General features: G+C 36.8%; 1 protein-coding gene across 1 annotated transcript in view; it reads left to right on the forward strand.

The window, feature by feature from the left end:
• The window catches only part of HHIP (hedgehog interacting protein), a gene marked incomplete at its 3' end in the record, with an annotated part of 71,682 nt that overhangs the window by 7,489 nt on the left and 44,800 nt on the right, over positions 1-19,393 (forward strand). The window contains exons 2-4 of the mRNA XM_081999488.1: positions 139-334; positions 7,566-7,722; positions 8,484-8,685. Coding sequence (XP_081855614.1) covers positions 139-334; positions 7,566-7,722; positions 8,484-8,685 — 555 coding nt within the window. The remainder of the gene's footprint in view (positions 1-138; positions 335-7,565; positions 7,723-8,483; positions 8,686-19,393) is intronic.

The raw sequence follows: 19,393 nt of genomic DNA on the forward strand, positions 1-19,393 counted from the left end.
GACATGAAACATGATGCATTAATACTAACTGTATTGGTTCCGCTAGCATTATTTATTACGTTAGATCACGCAATCTTTTTTTGCATAAGATGAGGAAACAGGTAATGTGTTTATTTGTCTCTGGTTTGTGGCTTGCAGATACTTTCTGTTACCAACAACACAGAATGTGCGAAGCTACTGGAGGAAATCAAATGTGCACACTGCTCACCTCACGCTCAGAACCTATTCCACTCACCTGGGAAAGGGGAAACACCTGAAAGAGAACTAACTCTTCCCTACCTGTGCAAAGACTATTGTAAAGAGTTCTATTATACTTGCAGAGGTCACATACCAGGTAAAACCTATAACAAAATATGGGGCTAAAGGATGTCTGTTTTGAAATGTTGATATTGTCTGAGTGGTTACAGATCCAGCTCACTAGGTAAAATCCCCATTGATATCCAGGGGGTTTTGCCCAAGCAAAGACAGAATATATCAGGGTCTTCACAGCGGATCTTATGTAGTCAGGTAAATATTTTGAGCGCTCTCTTGCCGCCCTCCTAGTAAACTCTCCATGAAACACGGGATTGTTTGTTGTCAAAGGCACCTGAAACTATTACCTTTGGTGAAATATTAGCATGTTCATTCAAATAATATAAATAAGCAATTGGCCATCCAAAAGGCTATTCTAAATGACAGATTGCTTGACAAAATGCGAGAAATAAAGGATGCTGTCTGTAGACTCTAAAAGCTGATGAGTAAAGTGTTTTTTTCCTGGTTTTGTTACCCTAGAAACTGACGGTTTTTCCACAGGGTTTAAAGGTCTTAAAGGTTGAAATCAAAGGGAGCTATTCGATAGAATTCTGTGATCTTTGAATCACTTCCAACATGCTGTTAACAACCAAATTCTTAACTAACCTAATACTTCCTCACTGTAGTCAGTAGAGTAAGCTGGACATAACCAAAACCAGAATTTGACCTGTGTTGTCTAAGGCAGTCACCAAATGTGTGCTATCACTAACTAATTAGCTAACTGTATCAACAAAATAACCAGAGAAGATGGTTCTTTTAGAAATACTGTCTTAATACAGCCTATTATATTAAATAACATCCTTGGTATTCTCAATAGTAAATTATTTATATGTTTAAGACTGTCATTTTTAAACTATGCTTTTTTCCCTGTCCAAACACTACTTATAAATAATACCACACAGGAGAAAATAATTAAAACTGGTTAAGATTTTTTTTTTACTAGAAACACAGACTAGAAAAAAGAGTTGATATGAAAAATGAATTTGTGAATAGTCATTTTTTACATATGAACACAGCTTTGTGATATAATGTAAACATATTTGAGTAAAGGGGATAGTTTAAGTGGATGAGATTTGGAGGAGGGTTTTTTAATTGCGTGTGTACAGTATGTACTTGTTTCCTCTGAAATCCCAAGACTGCGGAGATTTTTTGCAGCGTTCTTTTATTGACTTGAGAAAACATTTTGAATTGACTTACTTTTTCCCTTTACTGTGGTTTAACATGTATCTCAACCCATTCAAATATGAAAATATTATTATTGTCTTTATAAACTAAGAGATGTTTCTAAGGCTTTCTTAAACCAGCTGTTTCTTGCTCTTTATCACATTCCCCAAAGCAAAGCAGAATAGATCACAGTTGCCAAGACTGCCTGCTGAACAGTGATAACAGATTAGATATTCTAAACGTTTGGCCCATATAAGAAGTCAGCACAAAGACTTTTTTTGACATGAGTTTGTAGCTAATGCAAATGATTACCATATTCTGCAGAGTGAGTCCATCATATTTGTTTTGTGAAATTCTGTGTTTCTGAGGAAACAACTTAATTGGAAAAAGTGAAAGAGGGAAAAGAGAGAAAGAAGGACGAGACAGAGGGAGGGAGAGAGAATGAGAAAGGGCTGAGCAGCACAGGAGCTATAGCCACAGGGACCTCACTCCTCAGATCAACATATGTGGTGACGAATGACAAATTTATTTTTCTACAAAGTTTGTGTATATGTAAAACTGCTGAAGTGCATCAAGATGTCAAGTGCTTTTTGTGACCACCCAGGTTGCCTTGAAAGATAACCAGATGAAAGCATAACTTTAGCACTGGACAGAGCACTGTGCTTTGCAGGAAAAGAGCTTACATACTTTAGCATCAGTTAAAATAGGATTTTTCCTACATCAATCAGATGCTAATAATCATTCTAAATACTTGTTCTGAAAGTGGGTTGTACTAACAAAAAGTTGTTGCATACTTACATCCACCAACAGGGTTAATTTACTGATTTGACTGATACATATGTTGTTGATACCTATACTAGGATTTCCTGAAGGTATTAATTAAGTAAAAGTCAGATCCCTCTTTTTGAGAAGATGGCCTATAGGATTTTCATATAGTTTCATAGTCTTATACATTCTAAAATACAAATAATTAAAATAAAAACTTATTTGGGTTTTCTATTTTACTTGTGAGACCCCTATATTCACAATAATATTTATTGCAAAAGAAAGAAAAAAATAGAAAATATGGAAGTTATGTTTAGCTATGCTTAGCCTGGAGGATTAAACAAAGAATCGGAAATTAACAGGCCCCCAAACCCAAGGTCTCTGGCAATGATTCACTGTGCATTTGTTAAAAAGTCAAATAATTACTCTTCCTCCATTAGGAAGCGCTAATTGTTTCTGAACACCAATACAAAGGCGTTTAAGGAAACTGCTGACTACAAAAATAATTTTATCCCTTGTCCTGCACAAATGAGAAATATTATTAGTGATTTAAGATAGCAAGTATCTTTTCTTGAATTGAAATTTTAGCAGTACATGCTAACCGAGAAGACCGAGAAATTATACAACAGTTTTTTTCATGAGTTAGCTCCAGAAATTCATTTATTGTTCTGTCTCTTTTTGCAAAGACAAAAACTCTAGCAGATCCTTGGTTAACTCTTTTGAAGACAGTGGTTTGCCCACCAGTTGTGACTCTGTCAGAACTTCCACTGACTCCTTTAGGAACAAAGAAAAGCAGACCTGATCCTTTCTTGAAACAGAATAGTAACAGTATCTGTTAGGATTGTATGGAGGGCGTAATGTTTCACAGTCTATGAGATTAGAACTTCCCTGCTTCATCCCAGGTGACTGTTCTCATTATTTCTCATCTGATCTTTACTCTAAGCCTCAGTTTAAGCGATTACTGATGGAGATACTGGAGTTAAGTGACTTAATGGCGTATCTTCAATCAATATGAATTTTAAGTTTTCCAAAGTCATAAGAGAAGACTGTCTAATATTTACTATTAATATAGCTAGTAAAGAAAGGCACGGCTGATTCATCCCTTTAGGCACGAGCAGAAACGTGATCCATGCCAGTGGAAGTGACATATTCTAAGGAACAAACCTGTGCCACAGCCACGGTGCGTTCTGCTATCCAAGGACATCAGGCAGATTCTGGACTATGTGCTCTCCATTATTTTCATTTGAAGAAATGGGTTCCAGATGATTGTGGGTGAATTCAGATCCAGGCCCAGATCTGAACCCAGGCATTGCCAGAACAGATGCTTGATATTAATTCTTAAACTCCGAACAGGAGCACCCCAGCCCAAAATGCTGGAAATCTAAGAAATTCTGCAACCCACACAACACTTCCAGAAGTTCTAACAGACCTGACTAATAGTCACAGTCAGCATAGTCAACCTGCAGAAAAATAGTAGGTGGCTCATAATGTTGCTACTGCTAACAACAGAATCAAGGAGATTAACACAGGCACTGCCTGTGTGCAGGTACGTGCAATGTGTGAGTATGAGAAGAGAGCCACTACTCGCTTGAAAACCGGTAGGAAATTATGTGAGCTACCACTGATCTTACTACATTTTGAAATCTGGAATCACCTCTCTGATTTAGTTTTCACTGAGAGTTGAGAAGAGCGAGGAGAATGTGTTTTGAACATCTGAATTTGTGAACAAATTCACATCTAGCCGTCAAAAGTGCAAATTAGAAAAAACCAGACAAACAAGGAAAATGCTTCTTTTACACACTACTGAACTGTACGCTCAAGGTCACAGCAGGAATAAAGCAGGTGAGCCTGACTTCCGGATGCTGTCTAAGCCAGTGTAGGTCTGCTCCGATGAGTGGATGATACTCAATCCTGTGTGCAGTGCAAACAAGGAAGGGAGTGAATAGGAACTTGACCTGCTGTAAAGACCAGGACAAATGCTACCACATCATCTGAGTTGTATATCAAAGGGAAGAGGCAGGGGGATGGGTAAGCAGGGAATCCAGCGAGGTGGATTTGGTGAAGGCAGGATAGGAAGGAAGATACAGTCTGAGGTATAACTGACTGCACATACGAGTGGAGAGAGGAGGTGAGGATCAGCTGAGAGCGTAAGTTTTCCTTTGAAAAGGCTTGAAATCATGCAACTTATTCCCACATATTTTTATAAAAGCAAGCACAGAAAGCTTTCACTGTAACTGCCTTAACTGAAAAGTCTGTAGTTTGATTCTTGTTTGCAAGACAGAAAGTTTTAAAGCATACAAATGCAAGCCTGTGCAAAATCTGACACGTACAATACTTAAACATTATGTTTAATCTTTGCGATTTCAGTTTTCTTTGTTAACAGGAGCATTGCTCTGTCAACACATACACAGCTGGTAGGAAATTTGTAATCGTATGTATGAGTCTTTTAAAACAAAGTAATAAGTACAGAAGTTCACACAGGACCAAGCGTTGCAGTCCTTATTAGGCATAGTTCTCATACAGGACAGTGACAGATCTGTATTTGAATAAACTGAGCAAAATGATCTTTTTTTTTTTTCCTCCAAACAGTTCTAGTGCTTAGGAGCACTTGTCAGGGACCACTCTTGTGGACACTGTACAAACACTGAATGGCAAACTCTACACTAAAGACCTTGAAATCGAAGCATGATAAAGAAATCATTAAATGGCTACAAACAGATAGGAGAGCAGAAACAAATGTTTTTCTAAGTGTCTTTAGTAAAGCTGTTAGTATGTTGAATCTAGCATATGTAACACAAGCAGATTTTTTTTTTTAATTACTGTGTTTTTTACAGAACAAAATTCCATCCCTAATACACAGGTAAAACTGTATTTACAGAGGTTACAATCCTTCCAGTAACACAGCATTTCAGCAATTTATTGACTGATTTTCATAGTTTAATTCAAACCCCATTTTTTACGAGCATTTCTAAGGAAATGGAACATAAGCCTTATCCTTTGTTGGAACCCGCTGATGGGTTCGCTAAATAGCAAAAGGCAACTGCAGTACAACCTGTACTTAAGTGCATGATAATATATTTCATAAGAAAAAGGGATTAGTCTTACATATAAGAAAAGGCATTGCATAAGGCAATGTGAGTCAAGCGAGTTTGCATCTGATTGCTATTCAAAATGAACATGTACCGAGTAAACAATATGATCGTAATATGCTCTCAGTTTTTCTGACTAAAGATAACATTCAAGCCATGAGTAGCTTATCTGTAGCAAATAGTAGATGGTGTACTTGGAAAATTCTAGAAATCCTTAGAAATCGTACACCTCTAATTTGCTATTGCATTTTCTTGAATGACCCACTGTTCCTAGAGAAATACATTCTTAAAGACAAAACTGTGTATCCTTAAGTGAAATAATTCAACAGCAAGATTTTAGATTACCTTTGATTTTGGCATTATATCTACAAGCCTTGGAATACTACTCCGTGATTATATCAGAGTTCCTCTCCAGTTGTTCCACTTGAAATTATATCTCCCATTTTCTCCAAATAACTACTATAAATTAAAACCAGCTCTTCAGAGATGATATTTACTGAAGCTCCAAATCATGGTAATTAAACTTTTACACCACAACACACTACCATGTGTTCCCAGATATTATTTTATAGAAACCAAAGGCAGGCTTTGTCATGTTATTTTTCCAATATTTTTAAAGGAAGATGCATATGAAAAGAAGTATAGTTGGGTGGGAAAGGCTTTCCACTCCACAAAAATTCTGGGATCTAAAAAATTTTCCTATTCCACATAAGGAAGAAATTGAACTCTTTCGAAATTTTCCATGAAGAAAGCCACAGAGAGACCACCCCAGGATAGCTAATAAAGTCGTTGTTAGGACATTTACTTGGGAAATGGGAGACTTAGGGTCAAACTCTTGCCTGACAGATGAGGGGCATTGACCTGAATATTCCTCTTCCTAATGAAACACCCTAATTACAAGACATTGGAGTATAGCGATATGAGGTTTGCTGTATCTTTCTCTCTTCATTTAGACCAGAAATTTGAGTTTGGACCAGAAACATCATGTTAACTAAAATTTTGTCAAAACTGATAATGTTTCTGAAAAAGCTTTGCTTTTAAGAAATTGGCATTTTCCAATGAAACACATCTGTCCCCGATCAGCTCTTATTGTACATTGTAAGCCAGAGGTTTTATGGCCAAGATTATAGATTACTGCATTATTCACAAGTGGTAAAGCCATGCATAAATTAGGCCTCTAATTCCAATTAAGTGCTAATTCTGTGTATCCTATGAGTTATGTCTTGGACCATAGTACATCCTAACACAGTATGCCAGTAATGCAAAGAGGAATGAAGGTAACTTAAGACATATTATCTTAACAATGTTTTAGTAAAATAGTACAACTAGCCAAATTCTATCATCTTAGATTTAATAATAATGATTAAAAACTGCATAGAAATTACTAGAAATAGGTTTGTGGACAGAAATAGATACTTTTGCTGTCATTAAACACAGTGTAGTATCAGTAGCAGCAGGGTTTTTCCTCAAAGGCTCTCATTTAACCAACTTCTTGTTTCCCTGGGTCTTCGAACTCCTCGTTTTAACCTAAAACCTAGAGACCACCTTTCATCCAAGGTAGCTTAAAGCCAGCTCCAATTCAGCATGAGACATATCGCCCTTTTCAGGGGACGGGGGCTGAGGAAGCAGACCTCACGATGGGACACTGTGTTCACCCACTCTAATGATGCCGGGAGTCAACGAGAGGCCAACTGCATGTCAACATGGTGCAGTTTTCGGCAGTGCTTCTCACTTTCTGAGACAACTAATTATTCACCTCTCCAGCTGATGTCCTTTGCTGCCAGCATTCCACAAAGTCTTTACTGCACATCTTTTATCGAACTCTTTACTGCATTTTTTAATACAAGAAGCCACTTAAAAAAAAAGAAGTGAAATGAAAGCTGCTCAAGCTATTTTACAGCAGATACTACAATTGATTAATAGGGTTAAAATCAGGGAAAAATATATCACAGCCTCAACTCTGAACTTTGTCTCTTAATTTTTTAATGAATGAACTGGAGTGTCATTTTGAATGAATTGGTATGTTTATTTAAGCACGGTGAAAATAAGGTTTAACACAAATACAGATTAATAAACTATAAAAGGTAATACTCAGTTTGCATTTATTCCGAGCAGGCCTTTTTTGCAAGTAGCACTTTGTTTAAAATGACTTCTTTTTCCACTCAGTATATAATCTATTTAAAGATTAGTTTGATGGCACAAAACTGCAGGCATGACGACACACTAAATATTTGTATGCTCTTTTGTATTTTTAAGGTTTTCTCCAAACTACAGCTGATGAGTTTTGCTTTTTCTATGCAAGAAAAGATGGTGGTGTATGCTTTCCAGATTTTCCAAGAAAACAAGTGCGAGGGCCAGCTTCTAACTCACTGGACCACATGGAAGAATATGACAAAGAGGAAGAGATCAGCAGGTTCATAAAGATAAATGCTGTTTAATCTGAAAAAAAAAAAACCCTAGCGAATCTGTGGTTTTCACAGTGAAACAGCTCAGTGTGTGCTTATGCTCAGCAGCTGTGTTTTCCAGATGTTACTTTCTTTTGCTGCTGCTAGTGTACGTCAACAGAGAAAGTTATATTAGCGTCACTATTTCAGTGCCATTTGATATGTGCGTTGCTGAAAAGGTGTTAGAATCCTGGTTTGATCCACCCTGCGGATCTTGGTTATGGTCTACGCTGTGGATCATAGATAGTTCTAGGAAGTCATTCCTACCTGAATTTAATATTACTAAACAACGACAATAAGTTTATTAGGAAAATATTTATTTCATTATTTAAAATCTATTTCATTCATGTAATTGTGAAAATAATTAAATTAGATTGTCCCGTCATAAGTAATTATATTTTAATGGGTTTTAGAAGCCAAATTTTGTCAAAATTCTGGAATTCACTGTGGTTATTGTACAGTAGAAATTTTATCTTTATAAATTGTTCTCTTTTTTTACCATTTTTTTAAACTTGTATTCCTCTACATTTCAGATCTAAGATGAATTAATTTTCTCTTTCTTGTATAAAAAACAAATTTTGCTCAAGTGAAGTTCAAGGATATAATTTATTCTGGGTTGTATAACTGTGTTTTTAATATCACTGCAGAACAATAATTTTATCTTTTAGGGACATTGTTGTGTCACGGTTACAAGAAAGAAGTTTCTCACTATTTTCTTTAATTTTTTTAGAAAACACAAGCACAACTGCTTCTGTATTCAGGAGGTTGTGAGTGGACTAAGACAGCCTGTTGGAGCGGTACATTGTGGGGACGGATCCCATCGCCTCTTTATTCTTGAGAAAGAAGGATATGTGAAGATTTTCAGTCCTGATGGAGACATACTCAAGGAACCTTTTTTGGACATACACAAGCTTGTTCAAAGTGGAATAAAGGTTGGATTTTTTACTTATCTCTACCTGTTTATATTTTAGCCTGTATATGGGGAAAAAGGGAAGACACATTTTTCAGAAAATATTTTGATTTAAATAACAAAAAAGAAGAGTAATGACAACAGACACTGCAGTTCTGTCTGGCAAAGAAGTGAAAACTTCCGTGTTTTGGGAAGGGAAAACATAGTATCTTGTAACTGTCATCACATTTTTCTCTTTCCCTTCATTTTTTCCTCACTTTAAATTCAGAAGAAACTATCCAACACCAGCACCTCACAGCATTATCTTTGCATTGTCATCCTTTGGGTTTATTTCCATCCCACTGAATTCAGCTGAGTTTTGCTGTGATTCCAGTGGGAGCGAGTTTGGCTCAGGGCCTCCCCTGACCTGCGGGTGCTCAGCGACGCGCCGGGAGCCGGACACAGGAGGGGGCCTGGGAGTGCTCCGGGACCCCCAGGAGAGGGGCAGTGGTGCTCACTCCCTCTAGGCTCCACCTCAAATGGCTGCCCTTGGGGGAAGGCTGCTTTAAAATGGCATATATTTGAGATGCACGCAAAAAGGGACGGACCCTCTAAATTCAGACGTGCAGGCGGGTTGGTGCAAAAGCTTTCATTGCGTTTCATGGGAAGACTTTCATGGTCAGGGGAGTGGGTGGTGAATGGGCACTGATGGGAATACATGGGAGGGTGGAAGTAAGAAATTACATCTAGGGATGGGGTAAGTACTAATGGAAAGCTCATAAGTCTGTTGGGGAATATTTTGCTTTGGAAATGTCATAAGTGTTGTTCCATATTGATTTCTTGTCACATTTTAGAGTGGTAATGCAAGTAAAATCCAGATATATAAAGCAAATTTAAATTGTAATCAGGTTTTGCCTAGAACAGTCAGGACTATATATCATAAAGCCTTCATGGATGAAAGATATATTGACATACTCTTGACAGAGCAATCTTAAATAACAATTGTGACAAACTGTATCGATTTAAAATGCATAGCACATGCCAACTAAGCATTTTGTGTTTCAGCTATAAGGGCAATGAGCCAATGAAGATAGTCCTTTCTGAGAGGAAATCTCAGAAGTTTTTGGTTTGTGTTGAAAGAGAGAGAGAGAAATTAAATATACTACACCTTTTCCAGGAAAAGAACCAGTTTATATAATTCTGTGATTTGCTAAACACTTCCCTTTCTGCCATCATTATGTTCAAGATACCAAAACAGAAGGGACTTATCAGGGGTATTTCTGAACATGAATCTAAGGCTGTTTTGTATTTCTCAACTGAAAATTCTAATAGTTTGTACTTGTGAAAAACTGGAACTGAAACTTTCCACAGAACTGCTGTTGGTCCCAATCAAACCTTCCTTGAGGAGACTTTTACAGCTGGAACCTAGAGGCAAGGCTAAATGGAATACTGATTTTCCATGCTTCTGAATAGGCAATAGCCTGCTTGATAAGACTCTCGACAGCTACCCTCAGATTCAGATTCAACTTTTAGTTCTGTTTTAAATCAGTGACCTGATCTTTTTAGTCTTTACTTCCCTAACCATCATATAATACTCTAAACTGGATCTGTTTCAACTATAAGACTTTCTGTAAATAATTTGATGTTCTCTAAGCTAGAAAGTCTAATTCAATTCCTTGAGATAACAGTCCAGTGACCGAGGGTAATTGTATTGCAGTGTTTAATGCAGGCTGGCAAGAACGGAGGCTTTATGTACTTCACAGGTAAGGAGGAAGGGAATGTGCTTAGAAGCAATACTCCAGCTCTTACATAGAAAGGGGGAAGAATTTGAGGAATGAGTACATTATGTAAGATAATAAATAGAATAAAACAAAACCCACAAAGTCCAAATGGTACTTTTAAAACAGGGTTCTTAAACATTTTTATGTTTATCCCCTGCTGTCTGATTCCTATAATCATTGTCCATGGTCCTTTACCTGCAAGGATGCAAGATCACTGTGACAACGGTAGCAATTATTCCATCAAAACAGACTACTTGAAGGGTATTTGATTTTACTTACCTGTTATACACTTTAAAATTAGAAATCAGTAATGGAGAATACCATGTGGATAGACAATTTTCCAGCAGGCAGTGCAGATACTGTACGGCCAGCAATTAAAAAACCCCACACTATCTAAACCATTGCATCCACATGCAAAGTGTGAGAGAATCGCTGAATGTGTCCTCTGTGCTTACTCAAGAAATGCTTGTAGCGTCAGGTGGATGAATTTGTGTGTATACATTTTGCTCGATATCCCTGATTCTTCTCATATAGTGGTGTAAGTGAAGAAGTAAAATGAAATCAATTAATTTCTAGTTGTCTCTGATCAAACTCAGGCCCATACATTCCAGTGAACTGTTTTGCCAAGGTAACGTTGCCTTTTTTGTGTCCTCTGTTCATTTACACAGATTCATAGATGTTAACCCAAATATCTAGACAATTCCTGTGTAGCATTATTCATACAATGTTATTCTTGAATTAACATAGAGACTCTTCACTGAAGTAAACAAAACTGTTCACCTCTTTTCCAACCTTGGAGCAACAGTAGCAAGAAAAGGCAAACAATTCTTTTTGTAAAATTTTTGTAACAATTTTCCCTCATACCCAAGTGTCTGAAAATAGTAGTTTCTGTTAACTTTTTGTCTGTATCTGAGATACAAACAAATACTTAACTCTAGTGGCAATAGTAAAAATATTTTTTCAAACTATTATAGATTTATGTTGTATCCAGTAACTAATAATAATAATGATGATAATTATAATAATAATTATTATTATTACTATAGTAATGCAGCTGTGGTTGAATGAAAGGCAATATAAATCAATGCCTCTGAAAAGCATTTTGGACAGCTATCCCAGTAAGATATTTTTAATGTTGATAGATGGAGTAAAATTGTGATGGTTGATTTTCTCATCTTTTTCTAATGTAAAGAGGAGATTTAGGAGTGATAAAATTGTTATGTTCTCACAAAGCAGCAAATCTGTTGCATGATGATTTTCCAAAGAATATACTTAAAACTATCTTGAGGCTGATATAACCAAGAAACAGAAATGACACGTTTCCTTCATAAAAATAATCCTGCACTTTAGTTCTGATCTCACTAACATCATTTTGCTCATCACAGCACTGGCAGTCAGATAAGGAGGAAAACAATATACAAAAACAGTGGGAGAGAGGTGACTGCATTGTATAGCAATCAGCCATGATACTCTCCTAAAAAGATGCTGTTTTGTTGGGACTAATGGTCCCTGTGTTGATGAAATTTATTTGGAGCTCCTAATGTCGCTGTTAGGCTTCTTCACTGGTCCTGCTAATCTAAGCACATAAATAGGATTATCTGGAGTTGCTTCTTGTTGGTCATTCCTGTGAAGGTCTGTGGATATAAATGGAAATTAAGAAAGAAGAGTGGTACAACCTGATGCATATGTTTTATTGGTCCATTGGCTTTTAATGTTCATTGAAGTCATCTGCATGGAAATAGTTGCTGCAGTAAAATCTGACAGTTATATGATTTAATTTTAAGGCGTTCAAATGAAAGAGAAGTGATACTTTCATACGCTGCCAGTATCTCAGAAGGAAATAGCACAAGCATGTAGAAGTATTCCATAACAGAGAGAGATGTCATGAATGGATGATGGTAGCTTGTGCTTCCTGGAGGCCCTATTCAAGAGAATATTAGATGCAGTAGTCCTAAGATTGAAAAAAAAAAGCTCTGAAGAGCTTAAGAAACAATTTTTCTCTGCACACGTCCCAATTTCTAATCTTCTTTGACAGCACAGTTAGCAGGAATGCTTTTTTGATGTCTATTTTTTTACTTAGTTGTTGGGAGCCATGAATGGATCTTAATGAAGAAGTTGCTAATTCAACATCTGTGGCTCTCTCCAATGTATTTTATGTCACACTGGCTACATAAGTATTGTTGTACGTGTGGATGGATTGGGCACTTGGCCAAGTCCCTCCTGTCACCCTTAGCCTTTTCTTCCCTATCTGAAGAATGTGGTGAAAAGAAGGAAGCTGTGCACTTCAGTCTTGGCCCAAAGCTGAGTAAGGACATGAGTGAGACATGCACCTGGTCTCAACGATTTAGGAATATATAGCCCAGTGTAGCGGAGAAACTACTGATTCCATCACCTGTGCCCATTAATATTACAAAGTACCCTGAGTATGTGGCATGTATGTAGAAGAAAAGAATAAGCATTTACCAGAAAAAAACTCTAAAAGGTCTGCTTCCCTGTACTGGTGACTTACTGCTCCATTGTGTTGTGGTGAAGAGAGTTGTTAGTTACAGAGCAACAGAGTGTTCCTGTAGCAAAGGAACAATTTTTTAATGAAAATATTAGTATCCATTTTTTCTTTTGGATTAATTTTCACTACCACTGTTTTCTTTTTGTTTTAAACTATTGCCAAGTAGAAGAGAGGTGGAAAGTTTGAATGAGAAGTTATTGAACTAATAATGGTAATACTTTGATTTCACTGATGTTTAAGGAGACCTTAATCAGTCATCAAGAAAAAGTAGTCTTGACGTATCTGAATCTATTGTCAAAAAGTTAGGCAAAGTAATTAAATGCTTTCAAAGTATCAGGCAAATATGATTTTATACCATAATACACTCAGCAGAAAAAAAAAAGGATCAAAACATTCTAAATACTTGAATTCAATGATTTCTTGAGATGTAACAGTGATGAGTATGTTATTATTACAAGATCAGTCACCTTGTACTCAAGACTGTATCTAACTTACAGAAAAATGCTGAATGCTCTATCAGTTCTCCAAATTTCCTTACTCTTGTGGCTGTATTTTATCTTATTAACTGTATTATTTCCTAGGATTTGCAAACCTTCAGATTAGTAGCAGCCACCATAAAATGTAGCACAACCTATTACATCAATTTTCACTCACTCTCTTGTTTCCTGAGCGCAAAAACATGTATTGGTCTAAAATATAAAATACATTGTTATATAAAATATAAAATACATTGTTTGGTAGGGAAGGCATCGAGGTATGATTTGGCAACAACAAAAAAGGAAGAGCCTACCACTTCTCTCCGGAGTTAAATGCTACAATCAAATCACCTTTCAAAATACTTTCTGAAAAGCTAAGTAGCTCTAGGGCTGCAACTGTTAGTTCTTAAATAATTTTTGCGGTCCCTCCCTACAATCATTCAACTTCCCAACATCCTTTTAAAATGAAGCACCTCAGAACTGTACAAAGTAGCCAAGTTTATATCTTACTACTGCCAATGGTAAAATTAAGTCCCTGTAGTTACATGGTAGTTTTCTACTTAAAAATCCACCAACTGAATTAGCTCTTTAGGTATGGAATTGCAGTTGGGCTTCATGTTCAGTAGCTTGTCATCTCTGATCCTTAAGTTATTTTCAGTTTATTGCTACTCTTTTTGATTGTGATCAAGCTCTGGTGTAGCTCTGATGTGTATCTGCTGACTACAGGGTCATAAATTGTGCAGTCAGCAGGAACGGCTGCGTTCTGTTGCACTTTGCCTCACACAGTGCTTAGAGTAGAAACCCCTACAAAATGGGTAAAATGGGTATCCTTAAAGCTGCCATTATGGAATTACCTCTTGTGTAGAGATTTTTGGGTTTTTTCTTTTCTTTTCTTTTTTTTTTTTTTTTTTTAGCTAGTAATAAAATATTCTCGGTACGTCTCATGGGAATACTGTGATAAAGGGCAAAGCCTCTGAGGAAGGAAAGGGCAGGGCAGGGCAGGGAAGGGAAAAGGGACAGAAAATCTCAATGAAATGGTATTGGAGAACATTGTTAAGACTATATGCGTTAGACTCCTTGGCCTCTGTCACTTTCTTCTCTACTCTAAGACTATGGTTTTCCTTGACAGAAATACTTAAATTTTAACAGAAACTTGCCCTAAATCCTAAGACATAATGCCCTTTTTATTTGATCTTACTTTCAAATTAATCAGTAAGACTAATTTATATGTGTTTTTTAATTCCCAAAGTTTCTTAAATGCTATATTCCTATACAATGGAATGATAATGGAATAATGGCCAATTCTCTTTGCAGTGAAAAAAATATAGAAATACCTGACAACAATTATTTTAAGTGTATGCTTAACAAATTTCCAAGTAATAGTCTTAAGAAGACTTAAAAGTTAAATATATTCCTTACTGTATGTTGGTTACTTTTTATGTCAGAGCATAAGTACTTTCAGTCCTGCAAAATCTTATTCATGAGTGATCGAGTGATTCAGGTAGGAGTCTTCTGTGATGCCATGAAGAGTGCTGTGGAATACAGCAATTCGTATATTCATAGAATTATAGAATCACAGAATCTTTGGGTTGGAAGGCACCTTTAAAGGTCATCTAGTCCAACCTCCCTGCAAGGAGCAGGGACATCTTCAACTATATCGGGTTGCTCAGAGCCCCATCCAACCTGACCTTGAATGGTTCCAGGAATGGGGCATCTACCACATCTCTGGGCAAGCTGTCCCAGGGTTTCACCACCCTCACTCTGAAAAATTTCTTTCTTATAGCTAGCCTAAATCTACCCTCTTTTAGTCTAAAACCGATAGCCCTTGTCCTGTTGCAACAGGCCCTGCTAAAAAGTCTGTCCTCATCTCTCTTAGAAGCCCCCTTTAAGTACTGGACGGCTGCAATAAGGTCTCCCCAGAGCCTTCTCTTCTCCAGGCTGAACAAGCCCAACTTTTCTCAGCCTTTCTTTGTAGGAGAGGTGTTCCATCCTTCTGATCATTTTTGTGGCCCTCCTCTGGACCCGCTGAACGCGGGTTTCAGAGCATGAAATGGGAGACTCTAGGACGTCTTTGGTGAGAAGCTGAAATGCTGCGTTGTCTATGTTGTTGCAAAAATGACAAGGCAACCAATATACACCTCGGCTTTCCACTGGAGACTGCAGAGAGGGAAGTGATGAAGACTATTTTTCAGCACACGATTTACATGTGAAGTCATGTGCGGTTACAGGACACAGGGGTTTCTCACTCATTTGAGATGTCAGAAGAGCTGCAGTGAGACTTGATGACAATAAATGACAACAGATGTCATTTCCCAGGCCACACCTCACCTGTGACCTGCCCGCTAGGAGTCACGATTAATTGGTTTTAAATGTCCTGACATAATTGGGGCAGAAAACTAGGACAGAAATAATGGTTAAGGTGTGCAAATGGCCAAATGTGAAAGTAGAGGACATTTTACAAATAAACCAAGTAGAATGTCCTGGTTTATAATGACCTTAAACATTAATGAAATAGACACAATGCACACAGCACAACAGCCTGCCTGAGAATTCAGCCTTCTTCATGGAAAGCAAGATTTTTTTCTTTGTTAGTGATAAGTTCCTTAGGATTTTTGAGAGGGTGATAATACTTTTGTGAGGACTTAATATACTTCAACTGTATTTAAAAACTGTAAAATACAATCAGTGTTTTAACCAAGGACTATATAATGACAGTGAAATGTGCCTGGATTTCCCATTAACCATTTGCAGATTTTGGTTCTAATCCTAATAGGGGCACAACAGTCTGTTGAAAGAGGCTGTATCTGACCACCATATAGCTCTGTTGCTTGCACAGAAAATAAAGATTCCTACAATTCTGAAAAGCATGTTCCAAAATCTCTAGAGACCTCTCTTTTTGTGTGAGAGACTGCACTAGATAACCGTACTCAAGCTAGCAACTGTGGAACACTGCAGTGACTCTCAGGTTGTAAGCTGACCAGATGAAGAATTGCCAGTTTATTCTAAGGAAATTTGAATCAACAAAACATAATCGTTTCTGTTGATTTTGGGTAGCGTGTCTTAGATTTGAGGAGCTGAGAGGGGAAAGAAGATAATACTTTATCATTTTACATGCACATGTGTAGATTTTAATGTTCTGTGTTTCCTTGAGAGGAATCCCATGGTGCCAATTAACCTAACTTATTCCAAAACAATTCTCTGTTTGGAAAGAATAATTTTCATTGTGGGTGTTCCATGAAATTGTATGCCTCATACCCTGTTATTACTGAGATGTGTGCAGTGCAATTGAGAATGCCAGTTTCTTTTCCATGCACTGTATAGATTATAGCTGTATCCCACACACAGTGCTAGATAATCCCTACTTTAATTTTGTTATGTGTACAAATCCTTTTGTAACATTTAGCGGTTTTAAAAATGTAAAAATCCATCATCTTCTGAAACTGCATTTGTTAAAACCAAAAGCTGAATTTAGAAGTGATCAAAACCAATGAATAACATGGTAATTATCTAATTAAAAGGAAATTATTGCATTTGCTGAAATATAACAGGCAGATCATGATATCCAACACAAAATGGCAAAGAAGGAATAAAGTTACGCAGAAAATTCCATGGTTTTTAGCCAACACAGTTTCAACCACATGTTTTTCTTTAATGGGAGGAGGTTTAACAGTCCACTAAGGCTCCAAGATTCATCATCCCTTTAAGCTCTTGGATACCCCAAAATCTGTTATGAGGTCCTAGAATACTTCAGGGAAACCATGAAGTACTGGAGCTCTCATAAACAGTACCGTGTCCTTGAGACTTCTTCTACGTACTTTCCTGTCCATCACAGCTATGTGATTTCCTCTGGTGTTATATCGCTTGCACTATGCCATACCAAAAATGGGTCATGTCTTGGTCTTGAGAGAGATTAAAAATTGAATAACACCTATACTTTCATAGTTAATACAGCCCAACTGCTATTCCTATATATACTTCCCCCAGATGCCACAGAACAATTTTCCTTTATATCCTCTTACACACATGTTCTCACAAGCTCTTAAGTCCTATTCCTTAGACATGATCAGCAAGCTGGATTGAGGGAGGAACACTTCCTCCAACGGAGCACTGGTATATTATCACATTTTCCACCCATTTTATCCCCTTTGCAGTTAAAATTATTAGACAAACGATCTATCCCTAATTTAATGATTTACATATAATTTTAATTTTAAAAACCAGTCAGAAATAATTTTTCCCATTACCAAAAAAACCAGCCATCCAAAAGATGAAACCACTTAGTAGCTGACACTTATTTTTGTTCACTGTCAGTGTCTGCCTGCATTCTCATATTGCTGGAATTTTTAAAGAAATTATTCCATAAATCTCAATAAAGTAATATTCTCTCTTAGACTTAATTTGGAAAATGGAATATACAGTCTGGGGGAGAGAGGTCTGCAAAATACTTTCAACCATTTGTTTTTAATTTACAGCAGATACTTTTTAAAACCTTGATCTATCTTCACTGGCATTGAATCGCAATCCCTACAAGCTGAATTGCAACAACTTTAATTTATGTAATAATCATTATTTTTATGCTAACTGAATGCCTTGAAAAGAAATAAAAGAGGGAGTAAATCACCAAAAACTTTTATATTTTTGTCATTCCTAAAAATTTTGTGAATCTCTATCAGCTGGATTCTCAATCACTGTAACAGTGCAGAGACAACATACCAGAAGTGCTAGTAGATGAATGGATCTGAGTGACACTGCAGTGTGAAGGAGAAGAGAATTTTTTATTATACCAAGCTACATAAGAAAAGCACGCACTTAAAACTGAAGTATCCATATCATTTTTTGGAAGTGTGATCATTTTTCACAAGGAACCACATTAGAAGGAAGTTAGCTCCTCTCAGGACACAATTTCAAGCTCTTCCATAAAGAAAACACACCTTCCCATTACAAATTGAATGCTTAATTGTGACTAATGAATGTAAAATAATATTGTACACCTCATAGGAGCCTAGTTGAAGATGTGACTAAGCACTATTGACTCTCCTTATCAAGTATCAGACAGTGTTAATGCATGCGCTAAACCGTGAACACTTTAAAGATCTAGTCAAATAAATAGAATTTCAGATTAGAAGAAAGGCAATGCAAAATATTGGCTGCTCCCATTACTGCTGTTTGCCTCTCCCATAACTGCCTTACAGGATATGAGAGAACAATATTATCAGGACACTACTGCTACAGTGACTTTTTGAGGGAAAGAGCAAGAAGTCAGTGGCCTCATCTAACAAGCATGTGTGTGCGTGTGTAAATAAATCAGTAAGATCAAATAAAACTTAACAAGCCACCTATGAGATTACTCAAATTTGCCCCTACAGTTAGTTATAGATTTCAGCCCTGCCAAAGACACTGAAGTTCCACATGTCACGTCAAAAGCTTGAAGCATCAGACAAATCCAAAAGTAGAGAATATTAGGGAACTGCCTAACAGAAACTAGCCTCTGTCAGGTTTTACCCCCTCTGCTAGGATGCCCCTCGCTGGGACAAATCAAAACTATTCCACAGAAAGCATCCATGTTCTCCAAAGGCCTGTGGGGCTGGAAAAGCCACAGATAAAATTGGATCAAACCCTTTATTTGCAAATGCTTGGTAAAAAAAAATGTGTAACCCATTACTTAATTTAAAAGTAATTTCAGTTCTTGAAGCAGAAGCATTCAAAACTCTGTTTTTGCTATAGTTTAATGAGTCGGTATTTTGCAACTTGCAACATTTTGCACTTCTTGTAGAGCCACATTTCTCCTTACAAATGATATGGACCTTGCAATAATTTCGCTTTTGAAATAGAATGTTAAATATGTATGTGGCACAATTAAAAAAACAAAAGGAACACAGTTCAATGCAATTCATACAGTCCTCTATTTTGTATAAAATTTATATGAATTTTATCAATGTGTATAAATTTTACTGTATTTGACTACCTACATAAATACTTCAACTTCCA

The sequence above is a fragment of the Phaethon aethereus genome (assembly GCF_964289735.1).
Source record: "Phaethon aethereus genome assembly, chromosome: 4".
In the NCBI taxonomy this organism is placed as follows: Eukaryota; Metazoa; Chordata; class Aves; order Phaethontiformes; family Phaethontidae; genus Phaethon; species Phaethon aethereus.